The 23957-nt window shown below is 33.7% G+C and overlaps 1 protein-coding gene across 2 annotated transcripts in view; it reads right to left on the bottom strand.

Moving 5' to 3' along the window:
* Positions 1-23957, bottom strand: part of LOC117118008 (tyrosine-protein phosphatase non-receptor type 5-like) — a 78907-nt gene that overhangs the window by 7128 nt on the left and 47822 nt on the right. For both annotated transcript variants that reach the window (XM_033262505.1, XM_033262504.1), the window contains 5 exons: positions 14886-15073; positions 8115-8210; positions 2562-2661; positions 1307-1462; positions 275-412 (listed from right to left, as the gene is read on the bottom strand). In XM_033262505.1, the coding sequence (XP_033118396.1) occupies positions 275-412; positions 1307-1462; positions 2562-2661; positions 8115-8210; positions 14886-15073 (678 nt within the window). The remainder of the gene's footprint in view (positions 1-274; positions 413-1306; positions 1463-2561; positions 2662-8114; positions 8211-14885; positions 15074-23957) is intronic.

The raw sequence follows: 23957 nt of genomic DNA, 5'->3' as shown, positions 1-23957 counted from the left end.
AAAAATATTTCTTGTGTAAAAAACGAGCATATGTCTCTTTATATATTGATTTTGTTCCTGTTTTTAAAGCATAAGTTCATTTCTTTGTGTGTTTTCTCTTGCAATTTAGAAGCATTCATCCTGATTTATTTTAAAAGCTTTCTGATGACGAAGACATGTTGCTGGCTTGATGATCTCCGACAGCTCAACGGACTACTCAGCACCCAATTCTCTGAAATATTCAAAAATGCCTCCGAGGCATCTCATTGCTAAAAATCATTCAAAATCAATTTACCCTTTCTCGTTCCTTCACTTTGGTTACCATGACAACTGTTGGCGCAGTTGTATGCCAGACGAGTCTCCAGAAGTCGTCAATAGTGTGAGTCATGGCGCCCTGCGTGGCAATAAACGCATTATCTTCGCCTTCATAACCCTAAAAACAGCGAGAAAAACAACAAATTTACAATCTCAATCTGTGCTAATAATAATTACAGTTTCCATGAAATGAAAATAATTAAATCAAGTATTTTATGATTAAGTGGCAATTAAAACACTCCATATCATGATCATCCCACCATAGTATCTGTTTTAATTAGCTCATACTTAAACAAAGCATCCTTCTATATTTGATAAAAATGAAAATGACCAGGATAAAAGACATCACATTATATGAAAGATGGAATGACCAAGGTATTAAAAGATATTTTCTTATCTTTAATATCCTGGTCATTCCATATTCATCATAGTATCAATTTGATTAACAGATACTCTGTGACAGTAAGTAAAGTCAGACATACAATATTTTTATCTGTCAGACTCAACAATGTTTTATCAGACTTTCATATATAATGCATGATAGTGGCTACCTCTATATATATCATCCCATCAGTCTTTGTTTTCATTATCTCATATATTTCGATACTTGATAAAAATATAAGTATCCTGGTCTTCCATACACTATACTTTTATCTGTCAGACTTAATAATGTTTGACCAGACTTTGATATATAATGTAATGCTTGTTCCAGATATATCTGTTCAAACATTATTGTATGTGTTCCATGTCCGGTCTCTCCATACACTATTATATTTTTATCTGTCAGTCTTGACAATGTTTGATCGGACTTTGGTATAGAATGTAACACTTGTTTCAGACATATCTGACCAAACAAATTGTATGTGTGTTCCATGTCTGATGGAAGAGGGACAACAACCTGCTTCACTTGAGTCCAAATTTGACAATATGCTTAGTCTAAGAAAGACAGCCAGCATTTTTATATTCAACAGAGAAGCCTAATAAAAATCAAAGAATAACAAACCCATCTTACCCTGACAAAATTTGCATTGATGTAGTCAGATAGAGGATCACCTGGAATTGGGGGTAGGGAAACCATTGTCTCTGGGTTTGGCAATATTGTCCTATAACGATTCTTGGCAGCAGATCCCGGTACTTCTATACTTTCTGGATGATTCATTGGTATATTCTACAACAAAACATTCAAACAAAATTAAAATATTGATAGAAATGTTTAAAAAATTGCATATTCTTATTTTAAAATGTTAACATTTTTTTATATATTCACTGTAACGACACCACAGAGAGAACAAATCTGTGTGACAAGCAGAATGACAGATGGAAGAATGTGCAGTGTCTTTTAAGAGGTGATTGAACATTCTAAAAGTAAGTATAAGTTCTATAAATTATTTATTTATAATTATATGCATGGAAGCACCTGTTATATTGCTAACTTGTTCAAGGGATATCACCTGAGAGAAACATAAGTAATAACTATTACAGTAGGACAATACATTAATAGTACTTTGAACATAATTTGGTGGAGCAAAAAAAGTGAAGGAAGGAGATAGGAAAAGAAGAGAGATCGGAAAAACAGAAAATGAGGAAAAAATAAAGATGGAAATTTGTGAGAATGGAAGAGAGGAAATGGGTGTATGTGAGTAAAAGAACAAGAAGGAGGGACAATTTGAGGCAAGAACGAGAATGATGTAGAAAAGGGTGGGTGGTAAAATATGGAATGGATAAGAGATTGAATAAGTGAGAAAGAAATGGTGGGGGGGGGGGGCAGGGAGGAAAGAACTTAAGAAGGGACAGTGTGAGGGTAAGAGTAAACAGAATGACAATGAAAGGTATGACAGAATAAAGAAGTGATCGAAGTATAATTTAGGAAATGTGTACGGAATAAGAGTGAGTGAGAAAAACGAAATAGTCCATGGGTGATAATGGATGAATGAAGTAGAAAAAACTAGGATGAATATGACAATTCTAATGGTCTTAATTGGTCTTGTACTAACAAAAAGAAAAAGATGTAATACAGACAAATCATAGGATACTGAAATTTAATATATAAAGCCTAGTTTCTATAGAATCGCTACACTGTCTCTACAGTGTTTTCAGTGCAATCGTTGTACGGCCTAAAGCAGTCCCCAACGCAATCGAGAAGGCCTCCCAATTCGACCGACCAATCAGCATCACCGAAAGCAGTCGGCGATAGCATTTAGCGATTGTATGGAAACCAAGCTTTAGACAGTCAAATCAATGTGTATGACTGACATTATTGTACCTACCCAGAATTCTTCATGCAATGCGCGTATATTTTTCAATGATTGCCTAAGTTGTTTGCGATTCATTCTGTTGCCTGCTGATTGAAGATATTCTGCACCAGCACTGTAATAAAACAATTAACAAATGATCACAATCATTCAATTCTAATTATTCTTTTTAAGTTAATTATTTATTTCAATATCATTTAGCAAATACCCAACTTTAAGGTACTATTTACGTGTCTGTTTGTTAGCTGGCTATATATTAAAGTTCTGTAGTTCACCTTCAGAACTGATTATAGACTCCTTCCGTGCAAATTTTTTTTTATATAATTGAATTTTGAACTTTGAACTATATATATATATATATATACAGTATATCTTCAAAATCTTCAAAGAAAAATAGAAGCAGACAAATAATCTGGTACAACCCACCATTCAGCAAAGGAGTGAAAACCAACATCGGAAAATCATTCCTTAACCTGGTCAAAAAGCACTTCCCGAGTGGCAACATTTTACATAAGCTCTTTAACAAGAACAATGTCAAAGTCAGCTATAGCTGCTCAAGAAACATGGGCAGTATAATCAAAGCCCACAACAAACAGCTTCTGGTTGCTAAGCAACAACAGCCAAAAACTCTCTGCAATTGCAGGAAAAAAGATGAATGTCCACTCTCTGGAAATTGCCTCACCTCATCCATCATCTACAAAGCCACTGTCTACTCAGATGATGAAAATGTTACATCGGGCTCACTGACACACCGTTCAAAACCTGATACACAAACCACAAATACACTTTTAACACCCCCAAACACAGAAACAGCACCGTACCCTCCAAATACGTATGGAAATTAAAAGATAGCAACACACCCTACAACATTAAATGGTCTATCATCGACAGAGCATCGGCTTACTCCCCAAAAACAAAACGCTGCAACCTGTGCATAACCGAAAAAATTCACATAATATATTCAGACAAACAGTCAACACTAAACAAAAGAACCGAGCTATTGTCTAAATGCAGGCACAGCAACAAATACCTACTTAAAAACAATTAACTCATTTGCATTTTCACCTGTCTTGTATAAGAAGCATTCATATACTCGCACAACCCTTGTATTCTCTCACTCCTGAAGATTGCATTAGCATGAAACAGTCTGTAGAGTGATAATACCCAGTTCTACAAGTTCTACATTTTCAATACTTTCAATATACATACAGTATATATATATATATACACACCGAGATCCAGCCATTGTTTCCCACAGCTTTGTTGTTTTTCAGTGTTTTGTCTTTTAAAACCGTATTCCCTCAAGCAAGCAATAATCTCCCAGAAAATAACCCATTTTCCACTACTCTATTATCATTTGTCTCATGGAGGTCCGTGGCAATGGGTATCGTCATGCGCAGCAAAATAAAATTAAATATGTTAAGAAAGTTCAATTAACCAGAACTTTGAACCCCTAAGAAAAGAGAAATGCCCTTCTCAGACCTTAAAAATAATACATAGTCTTTGCATGCACCACTAAATTTTTGCCAGCAAGTATTTTAATAATAAGAAAGCTTGTAATTCACGAAAAACTTTTTTTTTTCTCATAAGTGACTTATTGAAGCTTGGATGATTCTTTTAGATTGAGAAATTCAAAGTTATTTTTTTTTTTTTTTTTTTTTTTTTTTTTTTTTTTTTTGTTATTCAGTTGGCGGTACATCTTTATAGTAAGCAATAATATTAATATTTTCCAGACATAAATAGTAAATGTAATCAACCTTGGATCTATTCCTTATTAAATGCAACATTAACCAAATTAAATTTTACATTCAAAACCATGTGTTAATGAATTTTAACTAAAACAGGAATGCTAAATTATAGAAATTACTCTCCTTTTCAAAATCTAATAAAATGTGATACAAAAATGTGATTAAAAAAATATGATAAAACATCAATTACTTTAATAATAAAGGCAAGTCAAAGTTCAGTTATAGAGCGGCAGGGGTCCCAAAAGATTAGCTCTTTATTCTCCATGCTTCCTAACCAGAAGATCAGATCTCCATTTCCCATGCTTCCTAAAAAAAACTTGGTTATAGAGCATCAAGGGTCCCAGAAGATCTGGTCTCAATTCCCCATGCTTCCTAAAGGTATTTGGTTATAGAGCGGCAGGGGTCCCAAAAGATTAGCTCTTTATTCTCCATGCTTCCTAACCAGAAGATCAGATCTCCATTTCCCATGCTTCCTAAAAAAAACTTGGTTATAGAGCATCAAGGGTCCCAGAAGATCTGGTCTCAATTCCCCATGCTTCCTAAAGGTATTTGGTTATAGAGCGGCAGGGGTCCCAAAAGATTAGCTCTTTATTCTCCATGCTTCCTAACCAGAAGATCAGATCTCCATTTCCCATGCTTCCTAAAAAAAACTTGGTTATAGAGCATCAAGGGTCCCAGAAGATCTGGTCTCAATTCCCCATGCTTCCTAAAGGTATTTGGTTATAGAGCAGCAGGGTCTCAAAAGATTAGCTCTCCATTCATTCCCCATGCTTGCTAAAGAGACTATAGATTGTCAAGGGTCCCAGAAGATCAGTTCTCCATTGTCCATGCTTCCTAACAAGACTAAGTTCTCCAGTCCCCATGCTTCAAAAGACACTTGGATAGAGCATCAAGTGTCCCAAAAGATCAGCTGTCCATCCCCTCATGCTTCCTAAAGAGACACTAGGTTATAGAGAATCAAGGATTCCCTCCCCAAATAATTTACTCTCTACTTCACAGGCTTCATGACACTTGCATCAAGGATTTCAAATTCTAAGCTTTGCTGAATGAATCCCCTTGTTATATTTTTAAAGTATATTTATTATCAGTATGTTTTGAATACAACGTGTACCAACCTTTCTCTTGGTGGTGATACAGTGAAAGTTCTTGTTCCTGATGGAACTACAACATCTATCGTTAATGATGTCGTTGAAGAAGAGATGTGTATAAGAGACAGACAAGTTCTACATTTTCAATACTTTCAATATACATACAGTATATATATATATATACACACCGAGATCCAGCCATTGTTTCCCACAGCTTTGTTGTTTTTCAGTGTTTTGTCTTTTAAAACCGTATTCCCTCAAGCAAGCAATAATCTCCCAGAAAATAACCCATTTTCCACTACTCTATTATCATTTGTCTCATGGAGGTCCGTGGCAATGGGTATCGTCATGCGCAGCAAAATAAAATTAAATATGTTAAGAAAGTTCAATTAACCAGAACTTTGAACCCCTAAGAAAAGAGAAATGCCCTTCTCAGACCTTAAAAATAATACATAGTCTTTGCATGCACCACTAAATTTTTGCCAGCAAGTATATTAATTATAAGAAAGCCTGTAATTCACGAAAAACTTTTTTTTCTTCTCATAAGTGACTTATTGAAGCTTGGTTGATTCTTTTAGATTGAAAAATTCAAAGTTCATTTTTTTTTTTTTTTCATTTTTTTTTTTTTTTTTTGTTATTCAGTTGGCGGTACATCGGTATAGTAAGTCAATAATATTAATATTTTCCAGACATAAATAGTAAATGTAATCAACCTTGGATCTATTCCTTATTAAATGCAACATTAACCAAATTAAATTTTACATTCAAAACCATGTGTTAATGAATTTAAACCAAAACAGGAATGCTAAGTTATAGAAATTACTTTCCTTTTCAAAATCTAATAAAATGTGATACAAAATGTGATTAAAAAAATATGATAAAACATCAATTACTTTAATAATAAAGGCAAGTCAAAGTTCAGATTTTTTTCATTTCAAATTTAATAAAATGTGATGAAATATAATACTTATATATAAAAAAAAAACTGTAAAAATTCAATTAGTATGATAAAACATCAATTACTTTAATAATGAAGGCAAGTCAAAGTTCAGATTTTATTTAAAATTTAATAAATGTGATGAAATATAATACTTATATATTTAAAAAAAACTGTAAAAATTCAATTAGTATGATAAAACATCAATTACTTTAATAATGAAGGCAAGTCAAAGTTCAGATTTTTTTCCAATTCAAATTTAATAAAATGTGATGAAATACAATACTTATATAAAAAAAAAAAAAAAAACTGTAAAAATTTAATTAGTTGAAAGGCATTTGTACAGTACAGTATGTTTTTTCGACATAGGAGTCTTATCATTCTATCAATTACCAGTTTTGAAAATAAAAAACAAAAATTCTATCAGATGACTGGGTCATACCGTATTTATTGTTGAGAAGGGTTTTTCAGGGAGGCATTTTTATTTTCTCGATTAAAGGTCATAGAGCATCAAGGGTCCTAGAAGATCAGCTCTGCGTTTACCATGCTTCCTATAAAGAGACTTGCTTATAGAGCATCAGGGGTCCCAAGAGATCAGCTCTCCTAAAGAGACTCAGAAGATCAGCTCTGTTTCCCATGCTTCCCAAGGGGGTCCCAAGAGATCAGCTCTCCATTTCTCACCCTTCCAAAAGAGACTAAGTTATAGAGCATCAAGGGTCCCAGAAGATCAGATCTCCATTCCCAATGCTTCCTAAAGATACTTGGATACAGAGCGTCAAGGGTCCCGGAAATTCAGCTCTCCATTCCCCATGCTTCTTAAGGATATTTGGTTATAGAGCAGCAGGGGTCCCAAAAAGATTAGTTCTTTATTCTCCATGCTTCCTAACCAGAAGATCAGCTCTCCATTTCCCATGCTTCCTAAAAAAAACTTGGTTATAAAACATCAAGGGTCCCAGAAAATCTGGTCTCAATTCCCCATGCTTCCTAAAGGTATTTGGTTATAGAGCAGCAGGGGTCCCAAAAGATTATCTCTTTATTCTCCATGCTTCCTAATCAGAAGATCAGCTCTCCATTTCCTATGCTTCCTTAAAAAAACTTGGTTATAGAGCATCAAGGGTCCCAGAAGATCTGGTCTCAATTCCCCATGCTTCCTAAAGGTATTTGGTTATAGAGTGGCAGGGGTCCCAAAAGATCAGCTCTCCATTCCCCATGCTTCTTAAGGATATTTGGTTATAGAGCAGCAGGGGTCCCAAAAGATTAGCTCTTTATTCTCCATGCTTCCTAACCAGAAGATCAGCTCTCCATTTCCTATGCTTCCTAAAAAAAAACTTGGTTATAGAGCATCAAGGGTCCCAGAAGATCTGGTCTCAATTCCCCATGCTTCCTAAAGGTATTTGGTTATAGAGCAGCAGGGTCTCAAAAGATTAGCTCTCCATTCATTCCCCATGCTTCCTAAAGAGACTATAGATTATCAAGGGTCCCAGAAGATCAGTTCTCCATTGTCCATGCTTCCTAACAAGACTAAGTTCTCCAGTCCCCATGCTTCAAAAGACACTTGGTTATAGAGCATCAAGTGTTCCAAAAGATCAGCTGTCCATCCCCTCATGCTTCCTAAAGAGACACTAGGTTATAGAGAATCAAGGATTCCCTCCCCAAGTAATGGACTCTCCACTTCACAGGCCCCATGACACTTGCATCAATGATTTCAAATTACAAGCTTTGCTGAATGAATCCCCTTGTTATATTTTTAAAGTATATTTATTATCAGTATGATTTGAATACAACGTGTACCAACCTTTCTCTTGGTGGTGATACAGTGAAAGTTCTTGTTCCTGATGGAACTACAACATCTATCGTTAATGATGTCGTTGAAGAAGTGTCCGACCTCCTCCTGAAACAACAAAAGAAAAATGTATAATTAAACAGACTCTTAATTATTTTCATCGTCCATATTGTTCCAAATATCATAGTAATTTCTTGTGCGAGTTGAGCAGGCGAGTAGTGAGGCAGGCGCGCAAACTATAGCCTTAACACCTGTGCTTGTTCGAGCCACTCCTCGCCCAGAAGACAAGAATTTCGGTTGGTAGAACCAAGTCTTCTCCGATAAGTACTTACAATGGAGGTCCAATGTACACATTTGACTCGTGTACACTTTAAAGAACAAATTGCATCTTTTAGAAGAGTAGGTGGTTACCCCGATGTTATGGTTAATTTCAACTCCTGTCATTTGAAAGGATGTGTACATGAAGCTAATGTAAGCGCCTCTTAACAGACCACGCCCATATGCTATTCAGCACAATGACACTGCAGGTTATGGGTCATTCTCCTACCTTTACCTTTACCTAATTTCATTTAAGAATAACAGTTTTCATTCATTCATTGTAAATGCAGTTGCTTAAGCCATACGCTGTCAGATTAACACTAAGGTAATTTAATAATACGTCAATGTTATAGAGCACATAATGACAATACAGTACCTCGATGCGATTCACATTACTGCACCTTTAATTGGATCAAACACCTACGTAACTCATATGCCGCACTCTGAGCTAGTCCACACCGCGAGAGCTTTCAGACTTCGGTATAAAGCACTATATAAATCCAACTATATTGCATTACCCTATAATGTTGTAGCAAATAATTAGCTTAATGACATTCAAACTTATATCTACCTTTATTCTGGGTTAAGAGTGAACAATATTATGAAGTGCCTTGTACCAAGAAATCCCGAGCTTGAGACACGAACCCTTAACATTTTGATTGGAAGTCAAAAGCCTTGCCACTGAGCCACATGCTTTGAGGCAATTATATATAAACCGCTCCCACAAACTACATGTGGTACGTTATGCATGTATGCATATAACATCATACTTATTTTGATTATAGACAAGTTTACATAATATACATGAAGAAATCACATAAGATGCAAAAAATACCAGACACTTTATTCAATTAATGTCTGCTTGGGAGTAGAAAGTTATGGTGGAATGAAAATGATGACGTGACAACTGACCAACATTATTTACATAACAGTAAAAGGAGTTATTGAAAAAAAAAAGACAGACAATTAATTAAATGCCACTTGATCACAAAACTTCCTGAAAAGATCACAAGCATGTTTTAACCGAAACACTAAACCTTTCTATCCACAAATTTCAAAATAATTCTCCTTATCGTCCTCAAAACTTATCTATTCCAATCTAATTTACTCTTACTTAAATTACGGTATAATTGTAAAAAATGGGCCAAGCAACTCATTTTCAAGGCTACTTTCATCCAGAAACGTGTAAGATCTCTTTCAGGTGTAGCCGTTGGACTCTTGTCACTTCATTAGGCATAGTATACTTTCCGTAGGTTCAATATTATATTTAGTTACAATGTAATGTGATTTCTGTCTCAAGTTAAAAGGAAAACATACATATTAAACTCATTTATTTTGCAAAAAAACAATCAAATTCATATTAAACTATTTTACTCACATAGGCAGTCTGATTATATAGTTGATTAAATTCAATTTTTCAATCATGGGTCTCGACTTTGGAATTCAATGCCAATGTCATTAAAACATCTTTAGGTATAATTTATTTTTTAAACAAAGATACTTATTTTGAATATCACTTCATTCATTTCACTCTTTTTATTTGTACTGAAGAAAAAAAAAATGACAAACCTATAAGGTATTGAAAATAAAAAAAAGGAGTACACGACATCCAAAATGCAATGCAAACATAGGTGTATTTCTATTAGGGTCCAATAACAAAAAAAAAAAAAAAAAAAAAAGTTTATAATATAAACAATTTGGTAAAAAAAAAAATATAATCAAATAACATTGATATCATCAATGAAATTGATGGTTGAATTTTCACATTTGTACTTTTAGATTTTGTTTGGTTTTCTTTTTTCCTACACGGCCAAAGCTTCAATATGCTTTTGGCCTCCTCATTTGCATATCCCCGGTTACATTATTATTGAAATTGTAATGAACTCAAGCGTAGTGAGAATAACATTTATTTTTATTGATACATTAAAATTAAACACATTATTAAGGTCATGCATTCCCCTAGGAACGTGTCAGTACATTATGTTGCTGTGTCCACCGTACTTATCCCTGTTGTCTCTCTCCACCCATTGGTGAGCACAATTAGCTTTGTACGTCATTGCACTGACTACAACAACATTATGGTATCATTCCCCATGGAACCGTGTATGTATTTTGATGGTAATGTGAAGTGCGTTGAAGCTTGGGAGAGGGATGATGGGGAGGGATGATGGAGAGGGATGTTGGTGGAGGGATGATGGGGAGGGACTGATGGGAAAGGGATGATCGGGGAGGGACTGATGGGGAGGGGATGATGGGAAGGGATGATGGGGAAGTGGTTGATGGGGAGGGATGATGGGAAAGGGGATGATGGGGAAGAGGATGATGGGAAAGGATATGATGGGAAGGGGTTGATGGGGAGGGATAAGGTAGAGGGGATGATGGGGAGGGGTTTATAGGAGAGGAGCTCAATGATTAAGCAAGGGGTGCTAGCTCACATAATAAGGTGATGTTAGGTTATTTTTAACTACTTGAGAATTATTTTTTTTTTACTTTCAACATTTTCAATTGGGAGAATGACTGAAGGTGGAGCAAGTGGTTGCCTTGCACTGGTGAAGTGGTTTCCCCAGGCATACTTGGATACACTTTTTCTAGATACTCCACTGGTCTAGAGGTCACAAGATCAAGGCCAACACCGGTCACACTGCTTGTGAAGTACTACTACTGCTATAGAAAAGAAACTTTTATCTACATTTTGCCTCGCTTCAACCAGGAGTATAAAAACGGGTACCAGGTAGGAGGTGAATGAATCGAAATGAAATCAGCAGAGCTGAATTACGCGCATGAGTAGGAATACTCCCCAGGGGGAGGAGCAAGACGCACCTTGCGTATCCAATGGCCAAAGAAAGCACTTTAGGCAGTTTTTAATTCTGAAATGAATATGTGCGCTATACATACACTAAAAATTAAATAAATAAATTACAATCATCATTATCTACACCAATTAAACACCACCATCAATACCAAAACAATATTCTTAACAATCATGAACATGTGACAATTTTATCCAATCAAATTAAAACCCTGTTCAGACTATCAAATTATATTTGACTAAAAACATGTGACATGCCTAAATATGGTCATGATGACATCACATCATGACCATATATAGGCATGTCATGACTATATATGGGCATACAACAGTTTTTAGTAAAAGAATATTTGATAATCCAGACAGAGATTTGAAGTTATTTGGTTTTTGGAAGAAATATCCAACTCTTTTTTTCAACATTTTACTGTATTTGGTTAAAAAACATGTCAAAACTGGACTACATTCATTTTCTTTTCTTGCACCTAAACTTTGGAATGTACACTCCCACCTGCCACTAGATCAATTTCGATCTCCCACCTATTTAAATCTCGCTTTAAATCTTTTCTCCTGCTTTTCCTCCGTAGTTTTTGCTTTAACTTCAATGATCACTCAATTATTCAAAGTTATTTGTTATTATTTTATTATCAATTTTTATGGTTATTTTTTTTATTGTTATTTGATTATCATTATTACCTTTTGATTTCATTATTATTATTATTATTACGTTGTTATTTTTGTTTACAGACTTGGTAGTTAAAAAATCATTTAGTTGATCTCCATTAAAAAATCATTTAGTTGATCTCCAGGCAATTTACACATCTATGAAAAACACATTACAGTATGTAATGTAATATAGTTGGGTTTATATAACGCTTATACCGAAGTTTGAAAGCGTTCAATGTGTGGACTAGCAGCTGCTGGGTAACCAAAAACTCGTCTTGATGTACTGAGTTCTTTAAAATGCACATGAGTCAAATGGTGCACACTGGGCGTATAGTTTATAGTCCTTATCTAAGAAGACTTATTCTACCACCACCATTTCAAACCACACCCGGTATTAATATGGCCGTATGTTGCGGCACCTCTGCTTTAACCGCTCAGCCATTTGACTCGCCAGGTATGGGCTTATGTACAGCTGTTAAATGGCAAAACAAATATTTCCATGCTCTAAATTTTCAGTTGGAAGCCAATAACATACTTAAATAAACAGAGTAACAATTTAGATATTGAATTGTATTGTTAAAGTGTGTTTGCCCAGCAAAGACGGTGTGTTGCTTACCACAACTGCTTGTTTCCGGACATATGTTTTATTCTTCATTTGTAAATATAATTTGAATGTTTTTATGACTGTGCGTGTTAATAAAGTTAATAACTTGCAGCAAACATATGAGCATGAAAAGTATATCAAAAATTATACTTTTTATCATTTTCACCATAAAATTGGTGAAGTATTAAATAACATTGGGACATCTGGATCAGTCGGCCACAAATTGTTTTTTAACCGGTATGTTTTGCTTTGCTGGCCTGGTTTTTTTTTGTTGATTTGTGTCTCTTTCAATCCTGTTGTGTTCCTTTATTTTCAGGGTGTCCCAACACAAATTTTTTTGCTTATCTTTTTATTTTTTATACTTGCTTGCATACCTTGTATTTATATTTTTAATTTATAATTCTAATATTTTTCATCTATATGTATCTGAAAAGGAAGCGAAGCGATCGGTACAGTTTTTGAGAATCAGGCTCTTAACCTTGTGGTCAAAGGTTCGAGCCTTCACTGTGAACTCTGCCTGTGTCCTTGTGCAAGGCACTTTACTTACGGTTGTCTATCCACCCAAGAGTAGTAGTTTCAAGCACCATGCGCTAATTACGGCTACAATTATATGGTATGTTCCATGGGCGTTTGTTGCACTGACTGGGGTAATACATGCGCCCATTACTGCTACAATTACAGGCCTCGAATTTAACCGCGGCCACCGCAGCCATTGCCAACGGTGCCCTCCCAGTTGGCCTTGGTGCCCCTGAAAAATGAAGCACGACGACGGCCACTACTTGCCTGCCCTTTTGAAGCCTTGGCCTCGATGCCCACACGATGCTTAATATCGATCGTTTGACACGTAAAATAAATCTAAGTCTAATGTTTAAATCTTGAAAGAAAACACGAAAGCCAAAAACGTAGGTCGACTAAGCTAGCCTAAGCAAGGTTGCAGTGACAGAACAGAACATGAGAGAATTTTCATGTGTGTTGTTGATATGAACTGTTTTTGCGGTTACGGTTGTGTGCGCATGCATCTTACTCTAGCGGTTATTGCAATATAAACATGGGCTGCTTCGACTGGTTCATTTCGTTGGAACAAATTTTTGTTGAGTATTTTTTTGATTTGACTGGTTCGTTAGACTTTGTTGACAACGAAAATTGACGTAAACCAGAGTGCGTTAATCAGTGTTAAGTTACCCACGTGACCAAAGACAAACATGTCCGATTGGTGATTTTTTATTAACAACATTTGCGTTAATATAACTTAGATTAAATTTTATAAATAAACATTATAATATTTATCCACATGGAGTCAAAAAATTATTGTAGGCAAACAGAATAAAAAAAAAACTGGATGAAAATATTTTTTTTTAACGAAAAACCCGTACTACCAAATTGAATTGATCTTGATTATGCAACGTTTTTCGCGGTATCTATACAGCCATTTTGTTTTGTCGAGTATTAGAAGTTTTCTCTTCGACTGGTCGTCTTCGTTGAGTAGGATGTTACCGCTGCGCGCAGGTGGGCGTGGTTTAATGAAGAACGACCAGTCGAATACGGCCTTTGTATATTGTAAAAATGTGCTTGCTGCACAGCTAACTTTGGGCGACCTTACGTCATCGCAGCTTTCGCGGCCAGTTTAGAGTTGTGGCTTCCTCTCCGATGTCGACGGACTGAGCAACAGCACAAAGATATCGAACGTCTTGAAATTTGACTGTTTTGTACGACCGCCGACCGCCGCAGTATATTCCAACATTGAATCGATAATTAATAGAATACTCTAAACAAAGTCATATTACCATTGAACTATGGCTTGGCTAGGCCTAGCTTGGCTTGGCCTAGGCCTAGCTTGCCTAGCCTGGCTACCAATGAATCAAGGCACTCGCGAGAAATTAGTACTGAGGCTAAATCAAATTTTGCCTTGGGTGCCCTTTTATACTTGAAAGTTTGGCCTTGGTGCCTTTCCATTTGGCCTTGGTGCCTTTCAAAATCATGTCATACCAGAGGCCATTTGGCCTTGCCCATAAAATCCCCAAATTCGAGGCCTGCAATTATATGATATGTTCCATGGGCATTTGTTGCACTGATTGGGGTAATAGGAAGCTTTCGATTGCACGACGACGGTAGGACGTAGAACGTAATGACGTCACTAAAAGTCATCTGCGCATGCGAGAACGTTAAGGTCACCTCATCGAGTAGATTCTGGAACGCAATTTGGCCAAATCTACATATGCAGAGAACGTAGACGCCAGGTAGGATAGTCACGCATGAGTGATTCCGTTCTAGCGTTGCGTCGTCGCACAAATCGAAAGCTCCCTATTAATGTTGTAGGCGCATAGAGGTCGTGACCTATTATATAACATGGCCACCAAAATATAAACATACTTCTTAATATGAACCTTACCGTTCTTGAATATTCCTGATTCTTATTGGGTCACTCCTCTTTGAAACTGCATCGTATGAATAAGGTTGTTGAGGGGGCTGGACAGGGGCCCCGCTGTGCGTGTGGGGTTTGATTTGGGGCATACATATTCGCTGTTCTTCGTCCTTTGGATGCTTAGCTCTCCAAGATTTGCATAGGCAATATATCAACTGCAAAAAAAAAATTAAATAATTGATAGAATTACAAAAAATACTCAATTAAAAAATTTTAAAATATCCTATTATATGAACATAGCAAATATCTACAAAACAAATGCAAAGCCAATTTATACTGTAAAATCTCGGATAGAAGCCCAATGGGCTTGATTTCGAGAAGAAGCCCATCTTAAATTGAAACTCCATATTTGTTTGCAAACGTAGCCTCGAAGAGGAGCACATCTCGAAAAAAGCTCATGGGTTTCTTTTCAAGATAACATGGGCTTCTTTTCGAGATAGTACAGTAAACTGTACATGAATTTCAAATAAAAAAAATAAATTAAAAATACGCTTGATTTATTATAGTAATGTAGGTGATTTAATGCTGGTTAATACACTCCATGATACAGACTTTTCAACATTATTTCTGTCTCTTATACACATCTATTCCGTACTAACGTTGCGTCGTCGCACAAACCGAAAGCTCCCTATTAATGTTGTAGGCGCATAGAGGTCGTGACCTATTATATAACATGGCCACCAAAATATAAACATACTTCTTAATATGAACCTTACCGTTCTTGAATATTCCTGATTCTTATTGGGTCACTCCTCTTTGAAACTGCATCGTATGAATAAGGTTGTTGAGGGGGCTGGACAGGGGCCCCGCTGTGCGTGTGGGGCTTGATTTGGGGCATACATATTCGCTGTTCTTCGTCCTTTGGATGTTTAGCTCTCCAAGATTTGCATAGGCAATATATCAACTGCAAAAAAAAAAATTAAATAATTGATAGAATTACAAAAAATACTCAATTAAAAAATTTTAAAATATCCTATTATATGAACATAGCAAATATCTACAAAACAAACGCAAAGCCAATTTATACTGTAAAATCTCGGATAGAAGCCCAATGGGCTTGATCTTGAGAAGAAGCCCATCTTAAATTGAAACTCCATATTTGTTTGCAAACATAGCCTCGAAGAGGAGCACATCTCGAAAAAAAGCTCATGGGTTTCTTTTCAAGATAACATGGGCTTTTTTTCAAGATAGTACAGTACACACACTGTACATGAATTTCAAATAAACAAAATAAATTAAAAATACGCTTGATTTATTATAGTAATGTAGGTGATTTAATGCTGGTTAATACACTCCATGATACAGACTGTTGTAGCCCTACTTATTGTTTTATAGTAATAATTCCCAAAATGTACAGCATTTATTTTGAAAAGAAGCCCCCTCTTTACTTTGCAAAAGTAGCCTTAAAAAAGAAACCATCTCAAAAAAGAAACCATCTCAAAAAAGAAGCCCATCCAAAGGTCGAAAAAACACACACAAAAAAAAAAAACCCCAAAAAAACCAGAAGCCCAAGGCTTCTATTTGAGGTTTCACGGTATTATATGAACATAGCAAATGTATATTGATAAAATGCAAATCTCATATACACACTAAGCTTTTAAGTCAATGGTAATGGGATCTTGATAATCTATTTACAGACTGGTAACATTGTAATAATTATGATTTTGATAAATTGTAGCAATGAACTTCTCTACCGTGTTTATACAATGGTGAGGACACTGTCAAACACAATCACCTTAACAACTGATATGGTAGAAATAAAAGCAAGATAATCTGTTAAAGAACAAAAACCTACTGGCCTGAAATATATTTTATTCTATCAGGCTTTTTCATTTCCAACATTGCAATATTTATGTGATGTCCATTTTTTTTCAGCCGTTCCGTGGCAAATCAACATAACTTAAAATAAAGTTGTGTGTTTGTAACTTTGCAATAAATTGTTGTAGCCTTTTGAAATTTTGCAGGATTATATATCTATAGACATTGTGATTATATGTAGAATTTTAATTACAATCTTGTTTATTGCAAAGTAATTAGCGATAATTACAGATACGTTGTTTTGCCTCGGAAACATGTCAGGCTCGGTATTGTTGCAAGTGCGACATATTTTTGGGATTTATCTAGCTTGTTCATACATCGCTGTTAAGATTATTGATATAAAAACACCAATAACCATTTGGTGTTGCCTTGCCAAACTCCATCGGCTCAAGACAATTTTAGAAGACCATTCCGTGGCAAAACAATGTATCTTCATTGCAGATACGTTGTTTTGCTGCGTAATTTTTTAGTTACGTTGTTTTGCCATGGAAAATCACTAGGTTTTAAGTTTTGTGCTATCTCCAAAACGACTCATTATTGAGACCTGAAATTTTCACAGGTCATTCAGACGCAATATACTCCCAAATGATAAATTATCTCAAAATCGACAAAAATGTCAGTTACGTTGTTTTGCCTTGGGACGGCCGTTCTGTTTATTAATATATTTATTTATTGTATTTCAACATTATTTTATGAGGGTGGTTCATCCAGCCAGAACTGATCAATTGGGACCCTCAGTATATACAATAAAAGACAATATGAAAATTAAACTAGATCTTAAACATTAACAAATTCATTAAAGTAAAACAGATAAATTGCAAAATTTTAATTTCATCTTTAGTTTTATGTATTTAATTTTTATTTTCATTTTATATTTTATTGTACTTAATTTTCATTAAATTTTAATCAATTTATATTTATACTTAATTCCTATTTTATTTCAATTTTTATATTTAATTTTTACTTAATTTTTAATTTAATTTTATATTCATTTTAACAACTTCCAAGATTTTAATTTAAAATATTTCATCTTTATCATTTATTTATTTATATTTGTTTTTTACTTTAATTTAATCTTAAATTTTATTTTACTTTAATTTTCATTAAATTTTAATTAATAATTTATAGTTAATTAAAAATATGTTGTTTCATTACAAAACAATATTATTACATATGTATTTCATTGACTATTCTCTTGCTTGGTTTATTCATATATATATTCGTTTTATTTTTGTTATGTTTAACCTGTACGACTTTGAAAATTAGTGCAAGTACTGAAAGTGCCTTCAGTATAAAGAACGAATAAATAAAAATATTAAATTTTTACTTAATTTTTAATCTTATATTTATTTTAACTTTACAGATTTTAATAAAAATACTTTTTATTACAATACATTTAATAAATTTTTAGTCCTTAACTGCAGTGTCCAACAGAATCATGTATTAATTTTAAAATAGTTCTTCATCTTCATCCTAATGTATTTATTTATTTTTATTTATCAAATTTTTTTATTTTGATTTACTCTTAAATTTTATTTTACTTAATTTTCATTAAACTTATTTAATCACATTAATTCTAGTAAAAGAACAAGTATATTGTCTTAAATTTAAAGATTCTATTAATATTATTACAACTAAAGTTTGGGTCATATGACATCATTTTTTTCATGTACAGTAGAAATTATTGTACTATTTTCTATTATAGTGTTTCATTAATTTTGACTGCTATTTATTTATGATACAAGTTGTGCACACCAAATGAAACGTTGCTTTATCAAATGTGACTTACTTTTTGATTGGTTTTGAACTCTGATCCTGAATTATTATGCAGGGTCAGAGTTCAAAACATCATATCAATGAGTTGCTAAGAATGGAACATAATTAATGAAGAGACTAATTCATCCAGGATCAGAATGTAAGAAAGGAACGATATTTTTGCAATTAATTTGGAGCCTAATCAAGTATAAATTATTCCACTCAATTTATCACATGTTGTTATAATAAAATTCATGAACATAAATATTATTATTGAAAATATGAATATAGAAATTATGAATTAATAATGAAATTATTATTAGGAAATATAAATTCAAGACTATTCATAAACTGTGTATGTTGATGATTAAAAATATTATCAATATATACTACAAGGTATATAATTTTCTTGTCATTATCAACCATAAGTTTCAAAATCGCTTAGAGGTAAATGGTAATAACTACTATAAATATCCAGTAAAAAATATTCTATTTTTAATATAATATTATAAATTTACATTAAATTAATATATTTCTTGATGTAACCCTTCAGAATTTTAATATTGTAAATTAAAATGTGTGACAATTATAAAAAGACAATTACTAGATTCTTTTAGGCTTAATTTTGTGCTATCTTTGACTTTAAGTCCAACTCACTTGGAATTTCAAAATTAGTCAATTTTTTTTATCAAATATTTTAAAAATACTGTTAAAATGTTTTATGGAATACCAAAAAAAAAATGTAAATTCAAACAAATTAGTAATCCTTTGTTATCCATGAATTAAATCAATCAAAATGTTCAATCAATCTTAACTCACACACTACACACCTCTAAAATTCTAAATTTAAAAATTCATATATATGTTCTAGCTAAATATTAATAACAATAAACATTTAATGAATGTCTCATTCAATATCAAATGTACAGTAAGATCTAGGATTTTACAAGATTTCATTTAAATATTTTATGTTTGGAAGATGCTTGCCGTAAAATTTGTAGCATTCATAATACCGTGGCAATTTTGTGCTTAGGTCACGTGACCACTATTCAGATTGACGTCAATCTTGCGACTGGTTACTTGGGTGATTCTATTGGCTTAATGACGCACTTCACAACTGCTTTTCTAATTTAAGCTTGAGTTTATAAATTGCTCACGTCTGTTACAGATAGCTGAGGGCAGAGCGAGCTGTATCCTTTATGATAAATAAGACCGAATTGATTCATAGCTGTTGTTGACGCGTGTTACTTTCAAAGCTAACACAACGCGAGATTTCCACGATTGATTCCTTGCATAATACTGACTGATTGTCTTTCCTTTCATAATGTAAAAATACAGCCAGTATTTATTCTCATCAATTGATCTTAAAAGCTCTCTCAACTTGGCTTCATGATACAAGATTCACTCACTTATTGCTAACCTCAACCATTTGGTTGAAACATCCCCAAATGAAACCCTCAAAAAAAACATTTTAAATCTTTAACAGTGGTATGTGTTATTGAGAGCATATTAGAAATCTTGCACTAAAAAAAATATAGTATATATATTGGTAGATGGATGAAAGGATAGCTACCGTTAATAAAAAATAGTGCATAAAATTTTTAAAGAAAATTCAAGGGATTTTTTCTAATAGCTATTTATCGTCATCATTTGCAAGTGAAATTCTATAATTTATCAATTTTTAAACCATTGTTTAAAAGCATTTCATTCGATGATATCAAATTACACAAAAAACAAATCAACAAATAAAATACTCTTAAAATTTACTGTTTAATTTGTTCCTACAGTAAGAATACAGATTAATATTTATTGTTTATTTTTATTTATTTATGAAAATACAATGAAGTATAAAAAAGACAGGTTAGCACATGAGAATATTGGGCTGTAAGCTCAACATCCAACTCTTAAAAGCCACTAACCTGTAAAAATACATTAAAATACAAAGTAGAAAACAAAAAGATTTTTTTTTATCTATAAATAGTTGATGATTAACATGTTATGAAATAAGTTACAGAATATAACATTAATTATTCTTTTTATAAATTTATAAATATTTGATATGTTTAACATGTTATGAAATATGCTACAGAATATAACATAAAATAATATTTGATTGTCATCAATTATAATCAAGAGTAGATATGTATTCCGCAACCTATCAAAAGCCATGTTGGCTTACCTAAGTCCCAATTGTACCAACATTTACAGGTAGATATCCAGATAATGTTTTTTTGGCTACCTGCAACTACACCTGTATGACTCATCTAGGAATGGTATAGAAACATCATCAGACTATTTTGCTTCATATAAAACATTTAGATTCTTGTAATTTGATTGGTCGATATTAGGTTGCATGGATTCAATTAATGGTTTTAGTCATTAAAAGTGCATTATTATGTAGAGTACGGAAGGCTTTCTTAGAAATAAGTCATTGAATAGTTTAATAATTATCACAAGAAGCTTAACATTCATTATTGCCATCAGTTTTATAAATTCTAATGTACTAAAATTAAATGGAATAAACGATTGAAATGAAATTCAAGTGTTTCAGAAGCTTTGATAACCAACTGTCGATAATTACAGTTCGTTCTCCAATTCGAGACCACATTTTAAACCTGTAAATTTTGGAGTGGTCTCAGAGTTTGGTCTTTAAATTAAAGGGTTAGCCTTTGTGTAAAAAATTGAAAATTGTTACTTGGTACTTTGAATAAATGGTCTCTGACGGATTTCGAATAGGAGGGTACACTGTAGTTTCTTTAAATATTCGAATCACACCCAGTGGCGGATCTAGGGGGATGAATAGCCACCCACTTCATCTAATGTGAAAAAAAAAAATAATGGTCACTCGTCTTGTGTGTGTGCTTCTTGTGTACTCTGGTAAAACATACACTTTCTATTTTAAGCTTACTTCATTTCAGATGCCATCTGAGATCGTCTAGCAGTCTACTAATTCCAAGAAAATCTCTAATGGGAGGGGTCGCTCCTCCCAAAACCACCCCTCCCCGTTCGGTTCTTCTCACCTTCCATTATTCACCCTCCTCCCTCCCCCCACCTCCCATCGCTAAATCCTAGATCCACTACTGCACACCAGTTGGTGAAAATAAAATAAGCAATAACATGTAGTTACAGTGATGGCATCATAAGAATAATAATATTACTAATTTGTTAAATCATGTAGATTAGTAATTAATGACCATCACTTAAATTAATGTCCAATAATTAGTACTAAATTGCTATGGCCTAATCTTCTTTTGGCCGTATACAGTACATTGATTTTGACAATTTTGTTAGAAACTTCATTTCTTCTAATGATACTATTGGTGAACTCTGCAGGCAGGCAAAAATACCAGTAGCCCGCACGTCTTTTTACTAAATTGTAATAATAATACAAAATAAAATAAACATAATAAATCATATAGGTGGGAGATATATTAAATTTTGCATGAAGTTTCATTTCAGAAGTATGTAATAAAATATTTATCATCTTTATATTATTAACTATTCCTCCATCCTAAATTTATATAATTTGATTTATAAATTATAGATTATGCACTACTAGGAGAAAAGGCTACATAAATTCAGATTGTAAAGAAATCCAATGGTAATCTGTTAGACTCAAATACGAATATCTTTTATCTTAAAACTTGTATTAAGAAAACCTTCACATAGGCCCTAATTTATGGGGTCAAAATACATTCTCGGATTCAACGATGAAGTCACGCGTGACCTAATTTTACAACCCGCAACACAACTGCAGTGAAATCTAACCAACGTGCTGAAATTCACTGTAACATGTGTCACTCGATTTCGTGTAAACAACATATTTCATCAAAGTTTATAAATATTATATTGCGGTCTAATGATACAAATTTTCTGGAAGTTCATATAATTTCCATATCACCTGATAAACTATAGGCAAAATATACATCGTTCATTTGTTCTCTCTGATAAAATATTCTATCTAGGTGAGACCTAAACATTTATTTTCTATTTTAATTACAAATCTTCCTCTTGTCCACCCCCTCCCTCCCCTCCCCCATAAAAAAAATCAATGAAAGCCTTGGTTTTCTTTTTTCAATTTGAATATTGGAACAGAATTAATATTAGAATAACAAAATTTGTATCGCATAATGCATTCAATTGAATAAAGTTATATCTGAATTATTTTTCTACTTTCTTATTTCTGTTATTAGGCATTACACTGTAGAACTAGATTAGCTGGTATAAACAGTATAATATAAATGCTATTAACTCTTCTTATGGTCAACACTTGAGACCATTCAAGTTAATTATTAGTCAAGTGCAATGACAGATAATCCACAATTCTGAGTGGTCAATTTTGCTTTAGCAAAACACGTTTTAGATTGAATTTTCCAAGAAGCAGGTTAGTTCAGATATTTTAAGATACACAATACTTTATTGGTCGTTGTAAACAACATGATTAATCTGAAATTGGGTTGCCTTTTCTTACAGTCTCCGATGTTATCCATTAAAACCTTTTATGACCTATTCTCGATGACCAATCTAAATATTGCTTTCTTCTCTGTCTAAATACCAGTTTTTTTTTTAAACCTTTCTTCACATCCAGTTACCAGTGTTAACCCTTCTTCACATCCAGTTAGTGTTAACCATTCATCATATCTAATTATTAGTGTTAACACTTCTCCACATCTAGTTCCTAGTATTAACTTTTCTTCACATCTAATTCCTAGTGTTAACCCTTTTTCACATCCAGTTACCAGTGTTAACCCTTCTTCACATCTAGTTCCTAGTGTTAACCATTCTTCACACCTAGTTAATGGTGTTAATCCTTCTTCACATCTAATTCACAGTGTTAACACTTCTCCACATCTAGTTCCTAGTGTTAACCCTTCTTCACATCTAGCTCCTGGTGTTAACCCTTCTTCACATCCAGTTATCAGTGTTAACCCTTCTTCACACCTATTCACCAGTGTTAACCCTTCTTCACATCCAGTTACCAGTGTTAACCCTTCTTCACATCTAGTTCCTAGTGTTAACCATTCTTCACACCTAGTTAATGGTGTTAATCCTTCTTCACATCTAATTCACAGTGTTAACACTTCTCCACATCTAGATCCTAGTGTTAACCCTTCTTCACATCTAGCTCCTGGTGGTAACCCTTCTTTACATCCAGTTATCAGTGTTAACCGTTCTTCGCACCTAGTCACCAGTGTTAAGCTGTTCTTCACATCCAGTTACCAGTGTTAACCCTTCTTCACATCTAGTTCCTAGTGTTAACCATTCTTCACACCTAGTTAATGGTGTTAATCCTTCTTCACATCTAATTCACAGTGTTAACACTTCTCCACATCTAGTTCCCAGTGTTAACCCTTCTTCACATCTAGCTCCTGGTGGTAACCCTTCTTTACATCCAGTTATCAGTGTTAACCCTTCTTCGCACCTAGTCACCAGTGTTAAGCTATTCTTCACATCTAGTTACCAGTG

Source organism: Anneissia japonica, unplaced genomic scaffold (genome assembly GCF_011630105.1).
Source record: "Anneissia japonica isolate Jap-2015-1 unplaced genomic scaffold, ASM1163010v1 scaffold785_len581690_cov155, whole genome shotgun sequence".
NCBI lineage: Eukaryota > Metazoa > Echinodermata > Crinoidea > Comatulida > Comatulidae > Anneissia > Anneissia japonica.
Note: the sequence above shows the minus strand (reverse complement) of the source record. Positions and strands in the feature narration are given on the sequence as shown.